This window comes from Bos grunniens, chromosome 1 (genome assembly GCF_055505025.1).
Source record: "Bos grunniens cultivar Pamir isolate PY7600 chromosome 1, Bosgru_T2T1.0, whole genome shotgun sequence".
In the NCBI taxonomy this organism is placed as follows: Eukaryota; Metazoa; Chordata; class Mammalia; order Artiodactyla; family Bovidae; genus Bos; species Bos grunniens.
The window spans coordinates 82,008,823-82,030,435 of NC_141165.1; the positions used below are offsets into that span (position 1 = coordinate 82,008,823).

General features: G+C 38.0%; 1 protein-coding gene across 7 annotated transcripts in view; it reads right to left on the reverse strand.

Moving 5' to 3' along the window:
- Positions 1-10,608: 10,608 nt before the first annotated feature.
- Positions 10,609-21,613, reverse strand: part of FGF12 (fibroblast growth factor 12) — a 618,054-nt gene continuing 607,049 nt past the window's right edge. For 5 of the 7 annotated variants that reach the window (XM_086319676.1, XM_086319695.1, XM_086319667.1 and 2 more), the window contains one exon: positions 11,758-13,972. In XM_086319676.1, coding sequence (XP_086175802.1) covers positions 13,854-13,972 — 119 coding nt within the window. In that variant the 3' untranslated portion in view covers positions 11,758-13,853. Of the gene's footprint in view, positions 13,973-21,613 lie in introns of all 7 variants that reach the window. The other 2 variants (XM_086319645.1, XM_086319636.1) reach the window with 1 other exon arrangement.

The window sequence follows — 21,613 nt, forward strand, 5'->3', positions numbered from 1 at the left end:
ACAAATTCAAGAAGTTCAGTGAATTTCAAACAGAATAAACCCAAACAATTCCACTTCCTGACATATCATAATCAAACTGCTGAAAATTCAAGAGAAAGGAAAAAAAGCCTAAAAACAGCCAGAGAAAAATGATGCCTTCTCAATAGGAGAACAGCCATAAGGGCCAGAAAGAAGTGATATTACAAATTTCAATGGTTGAAAGAGAAAAAGCTGTCAACTCAGAATGCTGTATCCAATGAACACGAGCTTCAGCAATACAGGTGAAATAAAAAACTTTCAGATAATTCCTGGTTAGTTTTCCTGATTAGGTAATCCATTGCCAGTAGACCTGCTCTAAACATACTGTGAGAAAGTTCCTTAGATTGAAGAGAAATAATATCAGAAGGAAGCCCAGAACAGTAGAAGTGAAGAAGAGACAGTACAATGGCAAACTTTGGGTGTGAGCATACTTGGTTGCTTCCCTGGAGGCTCAGATGGTAAACATTCCGCCTGCAATGCAGGAGACCCGGGTTCAATCCCTGGGTCAGGAAGGTCCCCTGGAGGACGGCATGGCAACCCACTCCAGTATTCTTGCCTAGAGAATCCCCATGGACAGAGGAGCCTGGCGGGCTACAGTCCACTGGGTCACAAAGAGTTGGACACGGCTGAGTGACTAAGCACAAAGCACGCATACTTGATTAGAGCTTCCCTGGTGGCTCAGCTGGAAAAGAATCTGCCTGAAATACAGGAGTCTAGGGTTAGATCCTCGGGTCAGAAAGATCCCCTGGAGAAGGGAATGGCTACCCACTCCAGTATTCTTGCCTGGATAACTCCATGAACATGGAGCTTGGTAGACTACAGCCCATGGGGTTGCAAAGAGTCAGGCATGACTGACAGACTAACACATTTTGAAACACACACACATTCTTGATTATTCTATTTAGTTCTTTAAAATACATTTGTGCACTGTAAACAGAAATTCTAATGTTGTCTTATAGGGATTTTGATGTGTGTCTAGAACCACAGTATAAAGAGAAACACAGATTTTCAATATAGATAAGGACTATTGAAGTAAAGTGAAGTCGCTCAGTCGTGTCCGACTCTTTGCGACCCCATGGACTGTAGCCTGCCAGGCTCCTCTGTCCATGGGATTCTCCAGGCAAGAATACTGGAGTGGGTTGCCATTTCCTTCTCCAGGGGAACTTCCCGACCCAGGGATCGAACCCGGGTCTCCCGCATTTTAAGCAAACGCTTTACCGTCTGAGCTACGAGGTACTATTATTAGACAATGAAATTAATCCCTGCTCTGCAAACTATCTCCATTTTACAATGGGGAAACAGGTATCGAGGGGAGTTAGCTTGTAGAAGATCCTATAGCAATCAGATTGAGGTGAGAATTTTTCTAGCTTTCTAGGTATTATCACCTACTAGTTTACCAAATACTGTATTCAGCACTCTAAGAGAAGGCAATGGCACCCCACTCCAGTACTCTTGCCTGGAAAATCCCATGGATGCCTCCATCCTGGGAGGCATCCTGGTAGGCTGCAGTTTATGGGGTCGCTAAGACTCGGACACGACTGAGCGACTTCATTTTCACTTTTCACTTTCATGCATTGGAGAAAGAAATGGCAACCCACTCCAGTGTTCTTGCCTGGAGAATCCAGGGACTGGGGAGCCTGGTGGGCTGCCATCTATGGGGTCATACAGAATCAGACACGACTGAAGTGACTTAGCATAGCATAGCATAGTATTCAGCACTCTAGGATACTGCTGAGATTAGAAAAGAAAGACAGAGAGACAGAGAAAGAGAGAGAGAGGGAGAGAGAGAGAATTTCTGAGGAAGAAAGAGGAGGGGGAGAGGAAGGGAGGGAGACAGACAGAGTGGAGACAGCTAGGCTGTATTCTGGCAGCACTGAATTCAGAGCTCACTGGAATGAGGTTCCTGAGCCTGAGTCAGGGGAGGTTGTCACTCAGAGATCCACTGGAATTAACCAGTAATCATACTAGGAGAGAGTCCAAGATGGATGAACTGGCATTAAGCTGTATAGTGATCATACCAGGTCTGACCCAGTTTCCAGACTCCTACTGTTGGAAAATAAAGGACCTAGTTTCCTCAGGCTTTTCCTGAAAAGAGTTGGCTGGCACTCCAACAGAGGCAGAGAAAGTGAGCTGATTCCCAGGTGCATTCCTTCGATTTGCACTTCTAGTGTTCAGCAGGCTCTAAGTACTGGAACTCAGGACAACCTGAGATGAATTTATGCCTCTCCTTTTCTGATCACCGGGGAAAAGTCAAGGGGGCTTATGAGCCTTGACGAGTCATGTTTCTGATGGAGATGATAAAGGTAAGGATGGATGAAATACAGAGAAGACCGGCTACATAGTAACACACAGAAACAAACACCACTGAAATACTTAGCTTCCTGGAATGGATACAGGGAACTCCTGCTTGTGACAGAGTCAATCCTTGTACATGTAGTAGAGGAAAATGCATGTGTTACTTCTTACTCAGTTTCTGAAATGTAGTGCTGGGAAGAGAAGAAAATATCAGGGGTGACCTTTTTTTTTTTTTTTTTTAAGAGGACAGAGTGCTCTGAGTGAAAGCAGGGATAAAGCTATTATAACTTAATTCTGTCCTGGGAATTGATGATCTGATCCAGAAAAGACAGAGTACAACACTAAGAGATATCTTATAGCCAGGACTGCACTGTCAGAGAAAAGTGAACTTCTTTCCAAGTAACAGTGAAGCCTGTCTTGGGCTGTTCACTGTAAATAAAATGGTACTGGACAGGCAAGTAAAGCCAGTTTTCCATACAAGTCTAGGTATTTTACTGATGTCCTTGACATCCTTGGGGGCTACTATTTCAAGACAGCAGCCATACTTCCTGACCTCACTCAGATTCGAGTATCTTGTGTAGAAATAAGCACCCATTAAATAAGCATCTCTCTGGACTCAGACAGAGCTAACTGTCCTTGAATCAACTCCAGATATATAGTGTGCTTAGTCATTCAGTCATGTCTGACTCTTTGCAACCCCACCAGCCTCCTCTGTCCATGAATTCTCCAACCAAGAATACTGGAGTGGGTTGCTATTTCTTACTCCAGGGTACCTTCCCAACCCAGGGATCAAATTGACATCTTCTGTGTCTCCTGCATTGGCAGGCGGATTCTTAACATGACACCTGGGAAACCCCAGATACACAGTAAAGTAATTAATATAAATGGATTCCCTGGTGGCTCAGCGGCAAATTATCTGTCTGCCAATGCAGGAGGCTCAGGTTCGATCCCTGGGTTGGGAAGATCCTCTGGAGAAGGAAATGGCAAATCACTCCATTATTCTTGCCTGGAAAATCCCATAGACAGTGGAGCCTGGAGGGCCACAGTCCATGGAGTCACAACAGAGTTGGACATGACTTAGTGGCTAAACAACAATAGTATGAAATATAAGGCCAAGTGCCTTACAAAGAAATCTCTAAATATATCACAACACCAACTCTATGAGATTAGGCTGTTTCAGAAAATGGCAGGGATACAGCAGTAGCTTGGCATCTAACAGCACCTGCATTTCAGATTGTCTAAACTTCATCAAAAAGTGTCTTCTGCTCATAACACTTATGGATATTTGCAACTTACAAGTTGTCTGAAATCCAGATTCATTCAGCCTTGAATAGGTGCTTAATAAATATTAGCTATTTTTTAGGAGTTTATTTAGGAGTTTATCTCATCAACCTATACAGATGAAAATCACTTGTCTGTACTCCAAACCAATGACATCAAGATTTTGAGGGTTGGTGAGCCTAGATTTTGAGGGGATGTGAGCCTAGATTGAGTTTTCCAAGTGGCTCAGTGGTAAAGAGTCTTTCTGCCAATGCAGGAGATGCAGGTTTGATCCCTGAGTTGGAAAGATACACAGGGAAGGAAAAGGCAGCCTACTCCAGTATTCTTGCCTGGGAAATCCCATGGACAGGGGAGTCTGGCGCTCTACAGTCTGTGGTGTCATAAAAGATTCAGACAAGACTTAGGGACTAAACAACAACATTATATCTACTGGCAGTTGTCCCTCTAAGACTGGGGAGCTTAAATTATTCTAATATGCAATCAAGATTAAAGAACCACTGAATAGGTCCTTCAATATAAACTGAATAGGTCCCCACATTTCCTTAAATAAACAGGAAAGGCCTGAAAATGAAATCACTTTATGTATTCTGATTGATGATTTAATTGTTGGAATCCTTCACCTGGAATCCAGGTACATACATTTGACCAGAACTTAGATCTAGTTGTAGAGACAGTGGTTGGGAGAGGCAGGAAGAGGTGGGGAGATAACCACTCCAGTTCCTGCTTTTGGAACCAAGTTCCGGATAACTGTATAGTGTGCATCAGATAGGTGGATAACCACCTGCAAGTCCAAGGACATGTACACTGTCTGTGTTCTAACAGACAGCAGTCATTTTTTTTTTTTTTTTCAGCCAGGTGAGAAATAGTTCTAACGTTTTATGTTGGAGAACAGGATAGTCAAGTAGGTCAAGATCATTCTAGTCCCTGATTTCATGCTAGGTTTGCACATGTGCTGAGATGTGCCAGTACAGGCTGAATGGGGTTGTACCTCAGTAAGACTTTTAAGGAAGGGTATTGTGATGGCTGTTTTCTTATTTAACCAGATATGCTGGGCCAGTAGAATCTGTGGTAGTGCATTCCAGGGTAACCTGATAAAGGAAAATAAACACTCAGAAACATAGGGGAAAAAATGTAAACTATGGGACTTCCCTGGTAGTCCAGTGGTTAGGACTCCACATTTCCACCGCAAGGAAATACATTTCCACTCTGCATTTCCATGAGTTCAGTCCCTGATAGGGGAACTAAAATCCTGTATGCTGTGCAGCATGGCTAATAATAGTAACAACAGTAAATCGATTATAGGCTTACTATGTGCCAAATACTATCCTAAGGGGTTATATTAATTACTTAACTTTTTAAAAAGTAACCTAGTTCAGAGCTAAGGCAGTCATCCAAGTGGTAAGATAATTTGAAAATGGACAGAAGGAGGAAAATGATTATGCAAGTGTGTAAAAATGTGGGTGATAGAGACAAGCCAAAGCATTGACATATAATTCATATATTAAGGACCTCTTCTTCCTGTGTTTTTGTGGGTGTCTCTCTGTGCTTCTCTGGGTCATGGACATATTTTTGAGGAAAACAAATTAGCATGAAATGGCAAGGCTAATACCTGAGTGTAACTGTAAGAGACAGAATACAGTGATTAAGATATATTATCTTCCAGATAAGCTTGTCAAAATGATTAGAAAAATAACAACAATATCAATAATATTTTAAATTCCCAAGAAATACAATTGTGAAAGCTGACGCTCAGAGAGTTCATGTAACTTCAAACAAAGTATATCTGCTCCTCTGCAAAAAAAAAAAAAGCTGGAAGCTAGGGAAAATCAGGAGAATTTTATGAAAGAAGATACACCAAATATTTGATGCATACCCGATTGCTAATACTAGGCAAAGGCAACCAAAAAACACTCTCTGGTTCTTAAAACCTCAGAGATTTATCAGATTTATCAGTTTATTAAAAACCTTTTAGAGTGTTACCAGAACACTCACTGCAAGTTGACTTAGAGAAGAAAACACTGGATAGAAATTTGAAGAGATCTGGAAATTATTATAGAAACAACTAAATATTTAAATTTTCAGAATAAAATCATGAAACTAGTGAGAAGCTATTGATTCTGATAAGTGTAAGATAATTAATGTAATTATTGGAGAGAATGATGATAAAATTAAAGAAGATAGAGAATTTAAAATAGAGCAAAACCATGTACCTTCTGTAATAGCATATATTTCCTAAGATAAAGACTTTTCATCAGAATGATCAGTTCTAATATCTCACCCCAGGTGAGATGAGATAAAGTGAATTGTGTTTTATTCCTGAAAACAGTCTGATCTGATCACACAAAGTTAGGTATAATCACAGGAAGTAGAGGATTGACAGCTAATCATTGAATGGAAACTTTGTAGTGTATCTGTGGACAATTCTGAGCTTGTATCTTTGGAGTTAATGCTTCTCAATGATTTAATCAAGTTAGAATTAGTCTATTGGCAAGGCTCCATCTCAATTTAAGTCATACAGATGAAAAGGTGAAAAAATATTTAGGTGTTCTGACAGAAATGAACTGGAATATGAAAAAATATTTGATGAGGTCATCAAAAAATACATGCAGTCTTACTGTGATTGTTAGACTATCAAGAATAAGGGAATGTCTCTTCACTAGTTAAATTATATAAGGAACACCATGTTGTATTTAGCATTCCATACTAATAAAATTTGTTCTGAGTAAAACAGAATACTATAGAAGCAAAACATTTAAATCTCTGAAAATCTTTCACAAGTAGAGAATAGTTGAAGAATGTCACTCAGTCGTGTCCAACTCTTTACGACCCCATGGACTGGAGCCCACCAGGCTCCTCTGTCCATGAAATTCTCTGGGCAATTCAGAGTGGGTTGCCATTCCCTTCTCCAGGGGATCTTCTCAACCCAGGGATCAAATTCATGTCTCCCACTTTGCAGGCAGATTCTTTACCGTCTGAGCCACCAGGAAAGCCCAAAGAAATGCCAATAACCTTCAAATGTCTGTAGCCTTTCTTGTAGGTGGAGGATTAAATTAACATTGAGTAGCCCTGAGTGCCTGAGTGCTTAGCTGCGCAGTTGTGGCTGACTCTTTAGGGACCCCAGGGATTGTTGCTCGCCAGGTTGCTCTGTTCAAGGGATTTTTCAGGCAAGAATACTGGAGTGGGTTCCCTTTCCTTCTCCAGGGGATCTTTCCGACCCAGGGGTTGAACCTGAATCTCCTGTGTCTCCTTACATTTGCAGTGGATTCTTTACCCACTGAGTCACTGGAATAGCCCTAGAGAGTGAAATTTAAAAGAATGGTAGACACTACAGAACAAGTTACTTCATATGAGAAAGAACTTTATAAAACCAGTACTGTCCCCAAAAGGAATATGATGCTTGAGAGATTAATATATTTAATTATCATTCAGAGTGTTCAAACATAGGCTATAATCTGCACAGAGGATTCAAGAATGTTATGCATGGCTACCCCAGGTGATTCTGAAATAGCAAATAGTCCTGAATTTATGACCCAGACTGAGTATTGACAGATATTTTAAGATGAATTTTTTAATGGCCTCATCCAAACAGTGTTTTTACAGAAACAGAAAAGTAGATATGATATAGACCTCTGGTTTACAATAGCCAAACTGCTTTTCTAGTCCTCTGACAGTCATCTAAAAGCACTGGACATACCAGGCACTGTGTGTGTGTGTGTGTGTGTGTGTGTGTGTGCGCACGTGCATTTAGTCATGTCTGACTCTTTGCGGCCCCATGGACTGTATCCCATGAGGCTCTTCTGTCCATGGGATTCTCCAGGCAAGAATACTGGAGTCGGTTGCCATGCCCTCCTGCAGGGGATCTTCCCAACCCAAGGATCGAACCTGAGGCTCTTGTGTTTCCTGCATTGGCAGGAAGATTCTTTACCAGCAGAACCACCAGGGAAGCCAGTAACAGGTATATTGAGTTGTCAAATGGGCCACTTTTCTTTAAAATTGCAAATCTTGTCTGCCTTCTTAGGGCAATAGACAGCAAGTCATTCTCATAATCTAAAATTGCAGCTCTTTTATATCTTCCCCAGTGACCCACACAGTGCCTTTTGCATAGCAGACATTTAATAATGTTTTGGAAACTGAAGCTTCAGTTGCCTTTGTCTTCCCTATGGTTTATGGCTGCAGCTTTAATTCATTAGTACTTGCATTTCTCTGCCAGTTTTTAGAATAGCCAATGAGCTGTGATAGGATACACATTCATTAACAGATAATGGAAAGTTTGCTACATAGCATGCATTTCCACATCTTCTTGCTAAATGGACTCTGAATTTCATTCAAATAGTCACCCCTCGTCTATGCAGACCTGTATCTTTGGACAAGTACGTCCAACCTAAAAGTCTAGAAGGCTCTGGTTGATTTGAACTAGTCGACATGTCTCAAATTCCAGGCCACAGTGGTTTATTGTATGGGGACCCATGGCTTAAACTGGGCCAGTCAGATTCAAGATGTTTCCTGGGGAACTGTAAGAGAGAATAGGTGATATAAATATTTCGTATCTTGCAACTTGTAAAAAGAATTCTGAACTCTGTGTGTGCGTTAGTTGCTCAGTCATATGCAACTCTTTCTGATCCCATGGAGTATAGCCTACCAGGCTCCTCTGCCCATGGAATTCTCCAGGCAAGAATACTGGAGTGGATAGCCATTCCCTTCTCCAGGGGATCTTCTTGATCCAGGGGTCAAACCTGGGTGTCCTGTATTGCAGGCAGGTTCTTTACCAAATTCTTTATCTCTGAACTAGAAGAAGGAAGTTATAAACATGGAGTGGGCAGTTAGAACTACAGACAAATTCAGCATTTGTGGTAATGATGTTGTGATCTCTAGACAAAGGACTAGTGTGGTTTGGGCCTTCTGCTGTGAGCAAGCAGAATTGTCCTAACAGATCCAAAGAGTACAGTGATGAAACATTGAAAAACTTTTAATTTTTATTTCTTTCAACTCAGTCCCCCCACATCTCCTCTGAACATTCATTCTTTGTTTCATTCACAAGGATTTCCAAATTGTGTTTTTTGTTTCTCTATAACTTTTCTTCAAATTATTTCCTCTACTGGTGGAGCCCCTTGGTATCTTTCATTACTCAGTATCTATCCCCTTTCCAACCCCTGTCTTTCATCTATGCTAGATTGTTGCAACATCAGTTGTACATAAAATCTTAATAACTATTGTAGTACTTACATTTGGGTATTACGTTATTTATATGTCTGCCTTTCTTGGATTTTTTGAGATCATAATTTAGTTTATGATCCCTAAACTCAACTAAGGGTCTAGTTAGTAAATTATGAATAAATGAATATGCTCTAAATGGATGTGCTCTAGTTCTTAATTCTCAAAAAGAAAATATTAGGTTTACCACAAGTAGCTTCTAACTTAGAAGGTAATTTCTACTTATAACCAGTGTTCAATAAAAATTTTGACTCATTTTCCATCCATAAATCCAGTTTTGATTTTTTTATAAGACATAGCACTTTTTCAGTGACATATTATAAGATGCATTTTAAAAGGAAAGAGACTTCCCAAATAAATTTAATGTTAGAAAAAAATGTGCAAGTATTTTCTCTGCATGCATATGCATCTCAAGATTTTAATTGCTTTTTACTTCAGGAAGGTTGTGATGTATAAACATTTTACAAATTAGATCTCAAAAAACCAATGATTTGAGTAATCTGTGTTTAATGTAAAAACAAAACATTAATTTGTTTGGTTTCTCATATAATGCGTTTATTAAACATTTCAGTCTCAATAATTTCTTAAGATGTTAACATTTAATGGAGCCTAAAACCCGCTCTATTCATGGGAGTATATTTTGGACTTTTGAACAACTTTAAGAAAAAATTAATGCCACAGTCCTTAGGTTGTGCTTAGAGCAAAGACAAAAAACATCCACTCATTCTTTCCAACTAATAAAATGTCTAATGATGCAGTTTCTACTATGACATTATTTTAAATTTATTATCATCGTGTTAAATATATTTTTGCTTCTGTTACTGAAGCTCAATATATCATCTGTGAACATTAATTTAGATTTTAAATGTTGATTTTTAACTTGGGTTCCAGGAAAATTCCAGAAAAATGAATATCTGCATTTAGCACGTTTTTTCTTGCCCTCAAGTATAAATTTTCAATCTGATATGATTTACCAGGATATCTGTCAGGAAGTACAATTCTTTAAAATCCCTTTTTAGAAATAAAAAATAGCTATTTCTGCATCAAAGAAGGGATTCAGAATTACTGACATTCTGAAGGAGTATGTGCTTTGATTATTGTTCCCACCTGTTTCTTTTTTATTATAAAGTGGCAACTTATACTACCATTAGAAATATACACATATATATGTATATGTATATATATAAAGTTTTGCATTCAAACCTCTTTATCTGTAATTACCTATGACGAAAGAACACAAATCAAATAAAAACTCTATAGAATATATCCTTATTTCAGAAGAATGTGTATATATACACATATATATTTGTAGAACAATCCACTGTTTTGAAGGTGATTTTGATTTATAAAATGCTATTTACAGGTTTATGACAGAGAAGTAACCTCAGCCTTCTTTGATACTAAAATAAGCAGGGGGTTTTTATGCTGGAGTGGGTTTCACCTGGTGCAGATGAAATTGAGCAACATCATGGAAAACCTTCTTGGAGCGTGACCTTAGAGACGAAGCCTTGAAGGTGAAATAATAGATTTTCTATTTCTGGGTTCACGTTGAAAAAAATTAATTGTTGATGTAGTCATGCTTCTCCACCAGGGAATTATTGGTCCCAAATTAGGACTGTCAAACTTTTCAACTCACAGTAAGATTCTTCATCCTTAACTTTTGTCTTAATACTCTCATCTCTTGTAGTGGTACCGCAGAACCACTCATCTGCATGGAATACCTATCAAGAGCATTGTCATTTTCTTCAGCAGAACAATTTTTCTAACAGCTATCTAGATTAGAATGAGGCCCATAAAGCATCATTATTTGTGTCAAATTAATGTCTTTTTATTGTGCTAATCCATAATAACTGAAAATGTGCTATGAAATTCATATGCAAAATTCAAAACTCAAACTATTACCATGATCAAGGATAAGTTGACTTGCTGTCCTCCAGTTTTCTGAAGCACAAAATCTCTGAGTTAGCCGAGGGAACTTCAGCACCATTTTGTTTCTATAGCTCAGACTTCTAGCTTAATCATTAGTAAGGTATATTGGCCAGAAAACTACTTTGTGAGATTCTCAAAAGTTTTGTTTTCATTCTTAAGCCCACTGATTTTGAAACATGTTATCAATACAATAAGGACTCAGAATAAGCACATTTTACCTTATACTTACATAGTCAATTACAAAGCTTTTGAAAGTCATAATTTTTCTGAGACTATCCCAATGCATTTAAGAAAAAAAAAAAAAACAAGTTTAATTATAGGAGAATAAGTAATGGGTGAATTGAGACCCAGAAATTGGACGATGAAAATCAAGATAATTATTTTGCATAAACCTGAAAAGCAAACTATTTAAAATGGCTCATATTTTTGGAGGGAATAGAATAATAATATGTATATATTTGGTAATATTTAAAAAACCTAGATAATGAATACTGAATTCTTCTATTAAAGGCTTTACATACTTAAAAAAATAAGCAGCAGGTAGGCAAAAGTTCACCCTGTGCTCTAAACCATAGCTTTTGTCAGGTTAATCTGTTAAAGAACTTGAGATTTTCAACAATTTATTTTCTGAAACTAAGTATAACTTAACAAAGCCAATCTCCAAATGTTTCACCATGGTGAGCATTTGCTTAAATGATATGGAGAAACACAAAATACAAATTGGGTAGTTAGAACTGTCTCCAGTGCTTTCAGAAAGGGGGAAGCTGTGCATCCAGACGTGAAATGATAAACAGCCATTGTAAATAAAGGGAAGAATTTTGTTGGAGATTCATCTCTCTATCATATTCTCCATAATATCGAACTAGATAAGATATATTCTATCATGAAATCGTCAGTGTAATTGAGAACACTTTGTGAAACTGTCAACTGTGTCACTTGTAAGCTTGTGATGTGTGTATATGTGTGGATGTGTGGATGACCAAAAAGCTCAAGTCATTTTATGCTAAATGAGCCTGGGAGCCATTTTGTAGAAGCTTCCTTTTTATTTTTTCAAAAAAAATAATAAGACTTTGTGCTTATAATTTGATTGGTCCTGGAAGTGACAGGTGTGTTTATAATCAAGTTGAATCAAGAGTGACAAGGAGAAATAGAACTAGAGTTGTATTTCTTTTTACAAGGGCATTCTTTTCCTAGAAGAATAACATTCTTTTATTTAATTTAAATGTCTTTATTTCTTACTTTTCAAATATTTTGATTAAACAAATATCCCTTGCAGACGTGTGTTCAAAATCCTTGCCGAGATGCATAACTTTTATTCTTTGCAACTGATTACACAAATTCCTTCATTTCATTTTCTGCTCACCTCCTGATAAGAGAAATAGAATACTTGGTGAAGGACACCGACCACTAATGATTGTGTGGAGTGAGGGAAATTACAGTGACTTTGAAAGAATACAGCAACCAATGACAAGGTCATTAAAGTGAGGGCCTAGAGATTCTGCAAAGTGTATATTTTAGGGAGTATTTGGAACAATACATGCTGGACGGAAGAGCTATAGGAGAAGTAACATGCTAAGTCTTCTCATTGATAACATCCATAAATCTGCATATATTTTTTAACATTCTGTTTTGTTTTGTTTTGATTTGGATGTCTCTACACCATTCCTGATTTGTAGGACCAAGAAGATCTATTTTTTCCCCAAGGCAACTGTATTCATTTCTTCTCTAACATTTCAGTATTCCTAAATATGCATTTGCCTAGTCTTACAGTTATTTTTTTTTTATTACTTTAAGTCACTCACACAAGTCGGAACCATGGCTGTTAATTCAGTATTATTTCTCAATGGCCCTTGAAAATCCAGGGTATAACATTTTCCTTCTGTGTTCTAGGAGACAGACTTATTTTCAATTAGATTTATAAATGAGGCTATCTAGCAACAAACAGTTTACTGGCTTCATAAGATAGTAAGTTAAGAATTTCACAGCCATGCCTCCCAATTCCTTGGTGAAGTTTGGAAAATGCTACATACAAGAAAACTTAGTAAGGTACAAAGGCAAATATTGATACAGCTTGCTTGCACCAACTTCTTAGGATTTATTTCCTTATGTAAAACACCTTTTCTTTCTTTTCTGCTGCAAGAAATGGTATAAAACTCTCTTCTAACACAGCTAGACATTTACCTACACTCTTAAAGGTGTCCACAAAGTAAAAAAACAAAAAAATCAGATCAAATGGTAAAACCACATAAGTTACATATCACTGCCAAGGCATGGAAACAACAAAGAATTTCCTAAAAGTTACTTCAATCTTAAAACAATAAATTTTTTTCTAAGTGACTAAATAAAAAAAAATGAGCTCCTGAATTAATACTTTTGAAAAAAATATGATAATCTTCTAGGAGAATCTGAAACTCTTGTTAGGAAGGAATGAAATCAGGTAATAGCACTAAATTCAACATATGACAATCCTTTACATAAAACAATCTTAAATATTGATTTCAGGAATAAAATTTTAAAATAAAATTTTTCTTGATGTTAAATGATTCCTGGCTATATACCTTATAGGCACTAGAAGAATCTGTACTTCATACATGTTCAATGTTATGGTAAAAAAAAATCCTGGAAACAGACTGCAATTTTGTGTCAATTCCAAATGCCCAAAGAAAATACAAATTCAAAACACACATCACAGCATTATCCAGAGTTTAAGCCATTTAGGATATTACATCAATTTGTAAGTTCAATTCTCCAAAACCCTTTTCTTTAAGGTAATGACTTTATTTCATGTTTATTATATTTATGTCTTCATTACAATTAGTCCTCTATTAATAACAACACAGTTTATTTTAATGCTTGTGGAGTCTTGATTATTTTTTCCTCTGCTTTTAGGTGTGCTAATCTTTGTGCATGTGCATTTTCTACCACATTGCAACAGGCAAGCTTTGGTTCAATTTTCTTGTCCTACACAAAGGAAGATTTTGAGTGCAGAATCTTAGCCACTAGGTCCTGGGTTGCCATTTTATTTTCCTCTCCTTGGGTGGATTTATTGGAAGGAAATGGGTAAAGGGCAGGGGGAGAAAGGGAAGGGATGAGAGAGGGACGAAGGGAAGAGTTCTCAGCTATGTTGAATCTTGATTCACAACTTTGCCTCCATTCATGGTCGGTGTTCCAGAACTTTTCCTTGAACGCCCTTGTTTTTCTCCAATTTCATGTAGTGATGGCTCTCTGTACATACACACTGGAAGGCAAAAATCACATTAATTATTCACAACAATAGTGGACACCAAATTCAGCCTCAATAAACATCTCAGATTTGATTTTATTTAGTGTTCACTCTCATCACTAGCTCTTTTTCTTCCATGAAAACGAGTCTTAACTTAAAATATTTAATGGATACACAATTTTCTTCTAGTTCTATCAGTCACACCCTTTTAAGTCTCCCAGAGCTGCAGACATATAAGTGGTTTCTGTTTCCTTATAGATAAGGCTTAATAAGTTTTTGCTGTCTACTAACCTATGTAACAGGATTTTTAACTAGAGTTAGAGGAGACATCAGGAGTATAACATTTAAAGGGAGGAAAGAGATACCTTGTTTTTCAGACTTTAGTCTGTAATCTAGTTCTGGTAGGGAAAAAAAAAAACCTCTTATTTACATGATCTTTTAATCTTTACCTTACTACAAGAAATATGATACTGTTGAATCAATTGAAATTTTAGTGCCAAGTTTCAGGGTATCCTATATAAGAAATGATAATAGGAGACAGAGCAGAGAAGAAAAAAACAACACAGTTTTTCCAATTTCTTCATATTTCCCTCACCTAAGGTAATGAACAGTCTGTGGCTTCTTAGTTATTCATCAATAGGAAATATGATTATGCAACCTTGAGATTTCAGTTTGCATCTATATAAACAGTTCTTTTTATCGTCTATTGTTTTGTCTGGCTCTAAAGCTCAGTCATCTGTGAATTATCGCAGATCTTGCTAGATTACTGCATAGAAAGAACAATGTTTTTCAATTCACAGTTACTCTTGTAAGATAGTATCTATCAGCATATTGAGTACACTAAAACAGATTCATTTTACTGTTGTGAGACAAATGTGACTGTGTATGAGCATATGAAATATTTACTTAATATCAAGAGATAGTTTCATCCTTGACTTGAACAACAATTGCATACCCCTATCTGTTGAATCGGAGAAGGCAATGGCACCCCACTCCAGTACTCTTGCCTGGAAAATCCCATGGACAGAGGAACCTGGTAGGCTGCAGTCCATGGGGTTGCTGAGAGTCGGACATGACTGAGCAACTTCACTTTCACTTTTCACTTTCATGTATTGGAGAAGGAAATGGCAACCCACTCCAGTGTTCTTGCCTGGAGAATCCCAGGGACGGGGGAGCCTGGTGGGCTGCTGTCTATGGGGTCACACAGAGTCGGACACGACTGAAGTGACTTAGCATAGCATCTGTTGAATAATCACTACAATACCTTGGCCATCTGAATGTTATTTCCAATCAAATTGCTTCTTCCTATAGGCTTTGCCCTGGGACTAGAAACCTGAGCATGGCCATGAATAAATAGATGTTGTATGGTGGTTAAGAGCACCCATTTGGGAGACACACTGTCTGGTCCACTTCCACACTTAGCCACTTTCTAGCTCTGTCCAATGGACACCTAGTAAGCATCTAAAGATGTATAAGAAAAATGAAGAAGCTGATCTCTTCATGAAAATTCTGAATAAAAGATTTCAGAGAACACAGTGATAAACTGTTTCCACTGAAGATACATTCTAAATCCAAAACTAAATTAAGAGAGTTAAGAGACAAGGAAGTTTCTCCTCAGACTAGTTCAAAGATGAGGAGATAGGTTTCTTGCAACATCTCAGTAGGAGGGCTTCTTAAATGTTCATGTGCATTTGAATCACATAGGGGTATTATTAAAATGCAAATTCTGATTCAGAAGATCTATAATGGCCTTAGATTCTGCATTTTTAGTAAGTGCCCAGGTGATGCTGATGCTAGCAAAATCTGAACCACACTGAGGTTAGTATAAAATATATATAAAAGCATGTTGATTCAGTATATCATACACAAGTATTATATAGATTTTAAAATGAGATTTTAAAATATTTTAGTTACTGTACTGAATGACCCCTCCAATATCCTCAAAGGACTAACTACCTTTGGCCTCACTAGCAAAGTGTACAGAGGAAATTAGTTTAGAAAGAATAGATCCTGTAATTTTCAGATAGTACCAGTAGGTAATTCAAGAGTCTGTTTCTTTTACAAAAGGCAGAAGATCCTTGTGTAAGATTCTATTGAAATCTTGAAATTCTTCAAGCCTAATGTCTCTTACATATATTTCTGTTATAGGGAAAGTGTCAAAATCCCCCAAACTAAATAATATGTTTATGTGTGCAAAATATATAACCATGTGTTTATAACTGGTTAGTGCACATGGGAATCCAGAAGATGTAATGAAGTGACTGGACTGGAAAGCAATTTATATGATGCCATAAAGCAGTTTTTCCCTACTCTGTCACCTAATCAGCTGTGAAAATCCCCAAACCTGACCTGGGGCTTCCCAGGTGGTGGAAGTGGTAAAGTATCCACCTACTAATGCTTCCCTGGTGGCTCAGATGGTAAAGAATCCTCCTGTAATGCACGAGACATGGGTTTGATCCCTGGGTTGGGAAGATCCCCTGGAGGAAGGCATGACCACCCACTCCAGTATTCTTGCCTAGAGAATTCCCATGGACAGAGGAGCCCAGTGGGGTACGGTCCATAGGGTCACAAAGAGTGGAATACAACGGAGTGACTAAGCACACAGCACAGCTAATGCAGGAGACGCAATTGATCCCTGGGTCAGAAAGATCCTGGAGAAGGAAATGGGAATCCACTCCAGTATTTCCTGCCCAGAAAATTCCATGGACAGAGGAGCCTGGCGCCCTACAGTCCATGTGGTCACAAAGACTATGGACTGCTAAATCAGTCTCAAAGAATGAAAACATCTAATAAATTATAAACAATAGATTTTTGGCATGCAAATTTCTAAACTTCAGTTTAGAGACACAAAGAATATTACTCTTAATTTCCATTAAATAATATATTTTATAATTTTTGTGCTTGAATTTCTTAGTGTTGTAATTTCTTTTTAAAGTTTCCTTCTGTCATAGACTCTACCCAAGACATTTGTTTTTAACTTTTATCTTTTTTTGCTATTTCCCACTTACATATAAAATACCTAAGTTGTGACAACACAAAAGGTTGCCATTATAATTATCATTGCAGATAACTTTACTAATAATGTAATCCTGCTGGCCATTCAAGTAACAAGTCCCCAGAGTTTTCCAAGTTGGCATCTAAACTTTTTCAATTTCTAAAACAGTAAAAGTCACCAGTGTCATAGCAAAGTGTGCAACTTTCTCTTTTTTAAGGACAATTCAATCACAAATTTTCCTTTTTTTCCATTAAATGAAGTAGTAAAATTTCAGGTTTGAAAAAAACTGTTCAAACTAGCTGGAAAATTAAGAGTAAAAAAACAAATAGATTTCAGTTAATTTCTTGGGCTTCAATTTTCATTGTTACTTTCAGGCTCTCAGATTCCAATCAAGGGGTATAAATCTCAATCAAATTTTAGAATTAAAAGGTAATTAAATGAATATGATCTAATTAGAAAGCCAAGAAAGAAACAAAACACTTCTCCTCCCAATATAACTTTCTTTGATAGTTGTATCAACACTCCATAACTGTGCTATTCTGTCTGAAAGGTACATAATAAAATGATGACACAGAATACAAGAAGAAAACAAAGCATAACTGTACTATAAAGTGCATTATGTGTCCAAAATATAAACCAAAATTACTGTAATGTATACAATAATCACAATGATAATCTCTAAAATTTGCATGCCAAAAATACATTGTATATATTTTTTTAGATTTTTTTTAATACTTTCAGACTGATTTACCAGTCCATATTCAGGTGATGAAATTCCAGCAGGGCTATTTAAAATCCTAAAAGATGATGCTATCAAATATGCAAATTTGGAGAGGCCAGCAGTGGCCACAAGACTGGAAAAGGTCAATCCTCATCCCAATTCCCAAGAAGGGCAATACTAAAGAATGTTCAAACCACCAGACAATTACATTCATCTTCCATGCTAGTATGGTTATGCTCAAAATCCTCCAAGCTAGGCTTCAGGATTACATGAAGAGAACTTCCAGATGTTCACGCTGGGTTTAGAAAAGGCAGAGGAACCAGGGATCAAATTGCCAACATTTGTTGGATCACAGAGAAAGCAAGGGAATTCCAGAAAAACATCTGCTTCTGTTTCATTGACTACACAAAAGCCTTTGACTGTGTGGATCATAACAAACTGTGGAAAACTCTTATAAGAGATGGGAATACCAGACCATCTTACTTGTCTCCTGAGAAAACTGTATGTGGGTCAAGAAGCAACAGTTAGAACCCTGTACGGAACAACTGACTGGTTCAGGATTGAGAAAGGAGTACAATAGGCTGTTTATTGTCACCCTGTTTATTTAACTTATACGCAGAGCACATCATGCCAAATGCTGGCTGGGTGAGTTAAAAGCTGGAACCTAGATTGCTGGGAGAAATATCAACACCTCAGATTTACAGATGATACCACTCTAAAGGCAGAAAGCAAAGAGAAACTAAAGAGCCTCTTAATGAGGGTGAAGGAAGAGAGTGAAAAAGCCAGTTTAAAACTCAATATTAAGAAAAAACTAAGATCTCGGCATCCAATCCCATCACTTTATGGCAAATAGAAGGAAAAAAGGTGGAAGCAGTGACAGATTTCCTCTTCCTGGGATCTAAAATCACTGCAGATGGTGACTGTAGCCATGGTATTAGAACATAATTGCTTCTTGGCAGGAAAGCTATGACAAACCTAGACAGTGTGTTAAAAAGCAAAGACATCACTTTGCTGACAAATGTCCACATAGTCAAGGCTATAGTCTTTCCAGTAGTCATGTGCAAATGTGCGAGCTGGACAGTAAAGAAAGCAGAGTGCTGAAGAACTAATGCTTTCAAACTTTGGTACTGGAGAAGACTCTTGAAAGTCCCTCGGAAAGCAGGGAGATCAAACCAGTCAGTCTTAAAGGATATCAACCCTGACTGATGCTGAAGTTAAAGCTCCAATACTTTTGGCCGCCTGATGTGAAGAGCTGATTCAGTGGGAAAGACCCTGATGTGGGAAAGATTGAAGGCAGAAGGAGGCGAGGGTGACAATGATGAGATAGTTGGATGGCATCACCAATTCAATGGATGTGAATTTGGGCAAACTCTGGGAGATGGTGAGGGACAAGGAAGCCTGGTGTGCTGCAGTCCATGATGCAGAGTCAGACACAACTTGGGGACTGAACAATAAGAAGTCAGTCTTACTCTTTGCAACCACATAGACTGTAGCCCACCGGGCTCCTCTGTTCACGGAATTAATCCCTTCAATAAACCTATTATTTCAGAGTCTTCAAAGCCATTTATTTATTTTCATAGTCAAAGTGTCTTTAAATGTATTGTAACAACAGACAGAATTTTACATTTAACCCTAACTGGGATTAACTGACTTCTCAGTCTGAATGATCACAGAGGGATGAGATTCTCCTATAGAACCCAAGCTGGCATTTGATTGCGAAGATTTTCCTGGATCTTGCTGGAAAGTACCAAAACCTGCCCAGGTGGAAATTCAAAGCCATTTTAAATTGACCAACTAAATATAATAACCAGGTGAACAAAGTAGGTGAGAAATTCCTATCCTCATTTTTTAAATATGAAAGAAACTAAGTGACTTCCCTAAAATCAGATGGTGAATAGTAGCAGAGCCAAATGAAAGTGTAGGATTTCAAAGTCCTAATCAAAATTTCTTAATAAAAGCACAAAAACAATTAATCAAATAAGTGATGCAAGTAATTGTCTTATACCAGACAATTTTAAAGTTATTTCCATACATTAATCTAGATCCAAGCTGGCCTCATTTCTACTAAATATCCCTAATGTCATCAAAAAATGGAAATGAAAACAAATTCAGGATGCCTATTTAAAAAAAAAATAGGTAATGAGTGTTGCCAAGTAGGTGGAGGAACTGGAACCACTGTACACTGATGGAAGGAATTTAAAATGGACAGCCACTGTGAAAAACTATACAATGATTTGCTCAAAAAATCAAGCATAGAATTACCGTATGATCCAGATATGTCACTTCTGGATATACACCCAAGAGAAATAAAAGCAAGGGTGTGAATAGTATTTACACAGCCATGTTCATAAAAGCATTACTTGCAATAGTGAAAAGGTACGAGCACCTTTGGTTGGTTGAACCAATGAACAGATACACAAAATGTGGTATCTGCATACAATAAAATATCGTCCAACTTAAAAAGGAAGCAAATCCTAACACAAGCGTGGATGAACCTTGAGGACCTAAAGACAAAATGAAATAATAAGCCACAGGGGAAGCCTAAGCTAGGTATGAAAGGAAACATATTTTATGATTTTACTTATGTGGGATATCTAGAGTAGTCAGATTAATAAAGCCAGAACATAGAATGGTGGTTTCCAAGGACTAAGGGAAGGAAGTATGCGAGAAATACTTAATGGGTACAGTGTTTCAGTTGGGGAAGAAGAAAAAATTTTAGGGATGGATGGTAGTGATGGCTGCAAAACACAGAAATGTACTCAATGGCACTGAAATGTACTCTTAAATTGGTTAAAATGGCAAATTTCATGTTGTGTGTATTTACACAACACACTTAAGAATTACACATAATTTCCAAAACTCACACACAGAAACAAACACCTTACATGTAAGCTGTAAACAAAGAAGTGACTATTAAAACCAGAGATGTCCTGTTTGCATGGGAAGAACCAACAATTCCCCAATAGTCAACAGTATCAGTCTTAGAACTGTGCTAAGAAAAAGAGAATTGAGATACACTAAGGATTGATGCTTTTGAAGTGTGGTGTTGGAAGACTCTTGAGAGTCCCTTGGACTGCAAGGAGATCCAACCAGTTCATTCTGAAGGAGATCAGCCCTGGGATTTCTTTGGAAGGAATGATGCTAAAGCTGAAACTCCAGTACTTTGGCCACCTCATGCAAAGAGTTGACTCATTGGAAAAGACTCTGATGCTGGGAGGGATTGGGGGCAGGAGGAGAAGGGGACGACAGAGGATGAGATGGCTGGATGGCATCACTGACTCAATGGACGTGATTCTGGGTGAACTCTGGGAGTTGGTGATGGACAGGGAGGCCTGGCATGCTGCGATTCATGGGGTTGCAAAGAGTCAGACATGACTGAGCAACTGAACTGAACTGAACTGAAGGATATAGGACTGTGAAGAAAGCTGAGCGCTGAAGAATTGATGCTTTTGAACTGTGGTGCTGGAGAAGACTCTTGAGAGTCCCTTGGACTGCAAGGAGATCCAACCAGTCCATCCTAAAGGAGACCAGTCCTGGCTGTTCATTGGAAGGACTGATGCTGAGGCTGAAACTTCAATACTTTGGCCACTTCACGTGAAGAGTTAACTCATTGGAAAAGACCCTGATGCTGAGAGGGATTGGGGGCAGGAGGAGAAGGGGACAACAGAGGATAAGATGGCTGGATGGCATCACCAACTCAATGCACATGAGTTTGGGTGAACTCTGGGAGATGGTGATGGACAGGGAGGCCTGGCGTGCTGCGATTCATGGGGTTTCAAAGAGTCGGACGTGACTGAGTGACTGAACTGAACTGAACTGAACTGAAGGATACAGGGCTGGTGAGAGGATAGGGAAATCTGATGAAAACATCCTAGGCCTTCGCTATCTAATACAGTATCCATTTTGCCTATGTGGTCACTGATCACTAAAAATGTGGCTC